Raw genomic sequence first — 7,666 nt, 5'->3', positions numbered from 1 at the left:
AATCAGAAGAGTCTTGTAGCACTTTTAAAGCCATGAATTTATTTGCGTTCCAGCTTTCGGCGGAGTAAAATTCCAGGGCATCTTTTGCAAAAGCCTGTACCTCTTTACAGAAATTGGTTTTAAAAAGCAAAAAAACCAGATTGCTTTGAAGGGAAACAATAACCTTGTCCTAATGCTACTGTAAAGCATAACATGGCGCTCACTCCTAGATCACATATTTTGACTTGTTGCGTGCCAGAAAACTTGAGAGTTTGGGGAGTTTTTTTTACATTCACATTTATAACAAACCCTCTTCCATCTTTTACAAGTTAATGATACCAAAAAAAACCCCTCCTGCCCTGTTGGTGTGTTTAAATGTTTTCTGATACCATGTTAAACATTTTAAAAACGGGGAGACTGCCTTGAAGGGCATTTCAAAACAGCAGTGCAACCACAAAATAGTGGAGCGTTACTATGAACTACAGCCCCACCCCACCCCCAACCTCTCCTCCTGCACAATGTGTTATCGTTTCCCACTGATCTGTTTAATGCTGCCATTCCATTTTTTAAAAAATCAGGAATATTGTCATCGACCAAGTGTTTTAAACAGGGGAAGGCCGACAGGGAAAACGCTGGATTGCATTGTCCTGATTTTCCCATTGATAATTGTGCACATGGATGACGGTCGTTTCAGATAAAAGTGGTTAGTGCGCCGGACTAGCAACCTCAGAAACTTTTGCAAATTGAACAGCTCCCCCGCAACGTTTTCCCCAACCTCTGCGCTGCCACCTTCAGGCTTTGCTAGGTATTGCAGTCCGGCCCCACTCCCTGACCGCTTGGGCCATTCTCAAGCGAATCCCCCCGCCCCGCCCCACCCCTTCACTGGCATTTGCCTAGTCGTAATCGTAGCACGCTCTGGACGTACATTTTTAGGTAGTGTGAGAATTCACGGTTCATGACGTGTATTCCAGGGTTGGGTGGAGTGTTGTCGTAATAGTGATGAGGTATCGGCCGGCCGGCTGGGTCACGTGAGAAAGGCCAGAAGCCGTAAAGGGTGATGCGCTTGCAGAACTCCAAGGCCATGCTGACGAGCATAAAGCCAGAGGACAGGCGCCGGGGATGGAAGCCTTGATCTTTCCAGTATGTTCGCAGGGAGTCCAGATAGAACGGGTTCAAGAAGTAAGGCTGCTGCCCCACGCCAAAGTCCTCCACGGTGTACAGAGCTCGATAAGCCAGCTCAGTGTGGCCCACGAAGGAGAAAGCGGGAATGAAGATGAGGGCGCCCCGGTAAAGTTGCAGGGCGTCTGCAAAAGGCTTCCTGTGCGCCTCCAGATTCTGGAATCTGCAGGGTGAGAGAAGGAATAGGGGGCAAGCAAGGGTAATTTTGTAGAAAAATAGGTGGTGGAGCTCATTAGCATATGCTGCCCCCCCAGGCAAAACCCGATGCAAGAAAGGAGAACCCTGGCTGAGTGAGGCTTGCTTGGGCTGGCTAGAGATCCAGCCAGCCCAAGCAGGCCTCGCTTGCCCGGGGTTCTCCTTGACCGCCCTCCCCCCCCCAGGTGAAAAGTCCAGCAAGTCACCCACCACCCAAAATCACATAAGAAAGGGTGGCACAGGCTTCTCCAGGGGTAAATTAGGGCTGTTGGGGGCATGGCAAAGCCCCTGGTGGCTGGCTGGTTGGTCTTCTAATCCAGGGATTGTTATGCAGCTGCACCTACTATTCAAGGGACAAGGTAGGTGGGGAAGAAAAAGGGGGAGCCCTCAGAAAGGTTCAGGAGCTCCTCTCCTGTAGGCTCCTGCTGAATCTGAGGCCTGGTGGTAAGCAAGATGAGTTCAGGATACAACCCACAGGGCTGCCGATCCCCAGTTGGAACAAATACCAGGACCTCTCAGTGTATAAGAACAGAAGCAGGGGGAAAAAATGCTAAGGCTGACCATCAAAAGGACAACATATTACAATATTCATAAATAGCACCCAAGTCCTATGTCTTGCAGCTCTCAAACATCTGACATTTATTCCATGTGACTCTCGCATTAAGCAAGTTTGGCCACCACTGGTCTATAGTGTGAACATATGAACACATGATGCTGCCTTATACTGAAGCAGACCCTCAGTCCATCAAAGTCAGTATTGTCTACTCAGACTGGCAGCGGCTCTCCAGGGTCTCAAGCTGAGGTTTTTCACACCTACTTGCCTGGACCCTTTTTAGTTGGAGATGCCAGGGATTGAACCTGGGACCTTCTGCTTACCAAGCAAATGCTCTACCACTGAGCCACCATCCCTCACCTGACTGGCAGCGGCTCTCCAGGGTCTCAAGCTGAGGATTTTCACGCCTACTTGCTCAGACCCTTTTTAGTTGGAGATGCCAGGGATTGAACCTGGGACCTTCTGCTTACCAAGCAAATGCTCTACCACTGAGCCACCGTCCCTCACCTGACTGGCAGCGGCTCTCCAGGGTCTCAAGCTGAGGATTTTCACGCCTACTTGCCCAGACCCTTTTTAGTTGGAGATGCCAGGGATTGAACCTGGGACCTTCTGCTTACCAAGCAAATGCTCTACCACTGAGCCACCATCCCTCACCTGACTGGCAGTGGCTCTCCAGGGTCTCAAGCTGAGGATTTTCACGCCTACTTGCCCGGACCCTTTTTAATTGGAGATGCCGGGGATTGAACCTGGGACCTTCTGCTTACTAAGCAGATGCTCTACCACTGAGCCACTGTTTCTTCCCTGTAGGTAGGTATACCTGCCAGTTTTCATTGTTAGGGTTTCTAGGGTATATGTCTAGGGAGATTTGTCCACTTGACCCTAGTAACTGTTTAGCAAGTCGCAGTTTAAAAGAATAACATGTGGGGCATAGATCCATATTCGTTTCTGAAGCCCTGTCACCGCATGCCAGGGTGGAGCCAGTAAATCTGCATCAGCGGCCACCCATCGCCTTACTTAAGCTGAAGAATGCTGGGATTGATGGTAACCAGGCTGGTCTTGGTTCCCACATCTTTAGAGTAGTTCATAGGAGGCAGGTTGAACCTGGAGAGAGAATCTGCATGAGTTCTTGTGCAAAGCACCATCCCACAGCACTGACACCTGAATCATCCCAGTACAAATCCAGAGTGCCAAATAATCTTATAATATCATTACATGCGGCGCTCAAGAATTAAAACCCGCTATCTGGATCCTGGCGAGTGAACCTGGAACCTAAAATATGATATATTTTAAATTGTACGAACTGTTGAAATGTTTTAATGATTTTATTGTACTTTGATTTTAACACTCTCTTATTTTAACCGTTGTTAGCCACCCTGAACCCGTTAGGGGAGGGCGGGATATAAATGCAATAAAAGAAATAAAAGGCTCGTTTCCCCTGTCATGTCCTCCAAAGAATCACAAAGTGGGCCCATCTACCAATATAACAGGGGTGGCCAAACTGTGGCTCGGGAGCCACATGTGGCTCTTTCACACATATTGTGTAGCTCTGGAAGCCCCCACCCCATCAGCTGGCTTGGAGAAGGTATTTGTCTCTTTAAATCACTTCGCCAAGCTGTTGGGTTGTAAACTGTAAATGCATTTACAATTAAAGTTGCTTTCTTTCAACCTATCCCTCCCTCCTCCCTACTAATTGCCTTCCTTCCTTCCTTACAGTTAAAGTTGCTTTCTTTCCACCCTCCTCCCTACTATTTGCCTTCCTTCCTTACAGTTAAAGTTGCTTTCTTTCCACCCTCCTCCCTACTATTTGCCTTCCTTCCTCCCTCCCTCATCTGGCGTTCATGTCTTATGGCTCTCAAACATCTGATGCTTATTCTGTGTGGCTCTTAAGCAAGTTTGGTCACCCCTGATGTATCTGAATTCCAAAGTTGCCTGCAGACTCAGAAAAGGTTGGGACCCCTAGCCTAGGGACTCCACAGGTCAGTGGTTGAATACGCAGAAAGGCCCAAGTTTCAACCCTCACCATCTCCGTTATAAAGAACCTCTCAGGCACCACTACTAGGAAAGACACCTGCTGTGATCCCAGAGAGCTACAGCCAATCAGAGCAGGCTATGATGCCATGCCAGACAGACCAGTTTGGTGTAGTGGTTAAGAGCGGTGGACTCTAATATGGAGAACCAGGGTGGATTTCCCACTTCTCCACATGCAGCCGGCTCGGGGCCAGTCACAGTTCTCTTTGAGCTGTTCTCTAAAGAGCAGTTCTCTTAGAGGTCTCTCAGCCAGTGTTCCCTCTAAGCTAAGTTAGCATGAGCAAGCACACATATTTTTAGTCTCCAGCTCACACATTTTTGTCTTAGCTCAGGAAAAATGGCCCCGGAGCACAGTAATTTATGCAGTAGCTCACAACTTTAATACCTGTAGCCTACAGGTATTAAAGTTGTGAGCTACTGGCATTAAAGTTGTGTTGTGCATTCCATGTAGACAGATCCAAGTTGTGAGCTACTGCATACATTATTGTGCTCTGGGGCCATTTTTCCTGAGCTAAGACAAAAATGTGTGAGCTGGAGACTAAAAATCTGTGAGCTCGTTCACGCTAAATCTGCTCAGAGGGAACACTGGCTTAAAGGGAACAATGCCAGTAGAGGGAACAATGCCAGTAGCTCACAACTTTAATACCTGTAGCCTACAGGTATTAAAGTTGTGAGCTGCTGGCATTAAAGTACAGGTGGTGCTTTACAGGCTGTAGCTCACAAAGTAGAATTTTTGCTCACAAGACTCTGTAGCTTAGAGGGAACATTGCTCTCGGCCTCACCTGCTTCACAGGGTGTACATATGAAGCTGCCTTCTACTGAATCAGACCTCCCTGGGTCCATGAAAGTCAGTATTGTCTACTCAGACTAGCAGCGGCTCTCCAGGGTCTCAAGCTGAGGTTTTTCACACCTACTTGCCTGGACCCTTTTTAGTTGGAGATGCCAGGGATTGAACCTGGGACCTTCTGCTTACCAAGCAGATTCTCTACCACTGAGCCGCCATCCCTCTGTCGAAGGGAGAAGAAGGGAAAGGGGATTGTAAATCTAAACCTCCTTCTTCAGTGTAAAGAAACCCACCCCTTATCACGCTACCCACTTAAAAGCGCAGCTGACCATCCTCAAAGAGCTTACCTCACAATGAAATCTGCCTGGTCTATTTCCTGCCCGCAACTGCTATTCCGGAGGATTCCACCATTTCCCACCACAGCACAACGGTCATATGGAAGGCCTGAGATGGGCGATTTCTACAGGTTTTAGAAAAAAGAGGAGGAGGAGGCTTAAAATGCTTACATGCAGAGAGCGGAGGTAGTTGTCCACAATCACATATCTCCGCCAAACAACGACCTTTCCTGCAGCCCATCCCCATTCGTAGCCCTTAGCTTTGGGGAGAGGTTGATTAATGCTTTCCTACTTCAGACCAATAGGCTGCCTGGGAGTGAGTCACGCAAACTGGATAACCCACCACAGTTACCACCAGGCCTCAGATTCAGCAGGAGCCTTTCTGAGGGTTCCCCCTCTTCCTCCCCACCTACCTTATCCACTGAATAGTAGATGCAGCTGCATAACAATCCCTGGATTAGGAGAGCAGGCAGCCAGTCAACCACCAGGGGCTTTGCCACGCCCCCAGCAGCCCTCATTAACCCCTGGGTAGCAGGTAGTTTGCTGGTCTTTGACTGGGGGGGGGCGGTGGCCCAGGATAGCCCCAGGCGAGCGAGTCCTGCTTGGGCTGGCTGGATTTCTAGCCAGCCCAAGCAAGCCTCGCTCGCCCAGGCCTCTCCTTTCTTGCATCGGGTTGTTTTTTGCTGGGGGGCATATGCTAATTAGTTATGCTAATGAGCTCCACCACCTATTTTTTTATAAAATGACCCTTGGTTACCACCGCATATAGGGTTGCTAGGTCCAACTCAGAAAATATCTAGGGACTTTGGGAGTGGAGCCAGGAGACTTTCCCATTCACTAAAATAAATAGATAAAAATACAGGCACAGTTCCCCTGAATAGTCTTTACTTCCTCATTCCCCAGCAGCTGTACTTCCACTAAATGAAAATGAACACACACACTCTCACAAAGCAGCCAAAATATACCCAGGTAGCAAGCACATACTTTTGTAATCTCACTGGGGCAATTTACTTACATTGCTGAATATAACCATCTGCTGTAGTTCAACTGACTTCTTAAAACTAATAGGAAAATGAAAGAACAGCTTAGGGGGTGGAGTTTTCCTCCAAACAAACAGAGGGACTGAGAGCAAGGTGGCTCTGTCTGCTCACTCCACCCCCCTGAAGCTCTCTTACTGCTGAGATTTAAAGGCACACACACATTCAAAAACACAAATAGCGGCAAGTCTCTTCTAAGCCTAACCACATATGAAGGAATGCACTCAGAAGACTTCCATGCTATGTCATCTTGCTAGCAGGTGGATTCGTGAGCACTCTAGTTTGCGATTCCCCCTGACTGGGCAGGGGGAAGGGTGTCACTGATCTGACACCCCCAAAGAGACTCTGGTGGGATCTCTTAGGCATGGGGCTTTCACATGGGAACGGGAGCGCAACAGCTGTTGCTCCTGTTTCTTTTGTGTGCTCTGAAGCTCTCTCCGTTGGGATTGCTAATACAGCAACAAGAGACGTTTGCTTTTGTTTTCTCTAACAAGCTTATCATCTATCACCTCTCTGTCTCAAGCCTGACAAATCTGTAATGCAAGTAAGTTTGGTTTTCAACTGCCAAGACCAATGGGTCTTTCTCAGATGCGAACGATTTTACAATTCAAAAGAAGGGGACGAGATCGTTATCTCTAATTTCCCTGTGAATGAGGCCGTGAAAAGTCAAAGAACATCTTTAAACACTGGAAGCAATTTGAATCAATTGGAGTATGGACATTTAAATCGACCCTGATTACAATTGGATATTTGTCAAAGAGACTATTATTTGGCTGCAATACGGTCTGAACAAAATGAGATATCTGTTAGAAGGATTTTTTCTTTGCTGTCTGATGTGAAACTTATATGTTAACATTTACAACTAAAGTTGGAGGAGACAGAAGGATGGGCTGTCTGGGACTTTGAGTTCTTTTGTAAGCAGGATTATTGGACTGAGTTTGCTGACAGAGAAAAGTGGCTTTGCTAAGCGAAATTTCTTATAAAAAAGACATTTTAAGTGATTTAAAATCTCTGAGGCAAGATCTTGGTTTATTGGTTGATTTGATTCAAAAGCAAGTGGCAGCTTTTTTGCTGAAAGCTAGCGGAACCTCAAATCTACATGAGCAAAGTGCTAATGAGAACCTGGTGATATCTGTGGATTTGAAATGGAAGACTGAGCTGTTGGGAAATCAACAAAAGAGAATTAAAATGGAAGCTTGTGGCGTATTAAAAAAAAAAAAAGAGGACCGGAAATGGAGGCTGACCTAAGCTAGGAGGAGAGGAACAAAGGCTGTGGAATTCTCCTTATCTTTTTCGAGAAGGATGACTGCATTAAGAAGTGAAAAGATGCATTCCAACCAGAAAATCATGATGTGGAAATCTTTCAGAAAGAAGACTCTCCTGAAGTAGACTTTCCTCAGTGGCTAGCTGGACATGAACTTTGTAAGAAAGTTGGATATGTGAAATCAGAAGGCTAAGTGAAATGTTCTTTTTGGTTTTTTTCTTTGTTTTTGTGTGTTTCTGGATTACAATAAGTTGTCTTGCTTAAAATAATATGGATTTAAAAGTTCAAGGGCTAAAAAGTTTTTTTGAAAAT

General features: G+C 46.7%; 1 protein-coding gene across 1 annotated transcript in view; it reads right to left on the bottom strand.

The window, feature by feature from the left end:
* Positions 1-854: 854 nt before the first annotated feature.
* The window catches only part of LOC132583070 (alpha-N-acetylneuraminide alpha-2,8-sialyltransferase-like), a 13,594-nt gene continuing 6,782 nt past the window's right edge, over positions 855-7,666 (bottom strand). The window contains exons 5-7 of the mRNA XM_060254735.1: positions 5,066-5,178; positions 2,921-3,007; positions 855-1,321 (exon numbers count right to left, since the gene is read on the bottom strand). Coding sequence (XP_060110718.1) covers positions 859-1,321; positions 2,921-3,007; positions 5,066-5,178 — 663 coding nt within the window. The 3' untranslated portion in view covers positions 855-858. The remainder of the gene's footprint in view (positions 1,322-2,920; positions 3,008-5,065; positions 5,179-7,666) is intronic.

Source organism: Heteronotia binoei, chromosome 15 (assembly GCF_032191835.1).
Source record: "Heteronotia binoei isolate CCM8104 ecotype False Entrance Well chromosome 15, APGP_CSIRO_Hbin_v1, whole genome shotgun sequence".
Taxonomy (NCBI): Eukaryota; Metazoa; Chordata; class Lepidosauria; order Squamata; family Gekkonidae; genus Heteronotia; species Heteronotia binoei.
The sequence above is the reverse complement of the archived record's forward strand: the minus strand, read 5'-3'. Positions and strand labels throughout refer to the sequence as shown.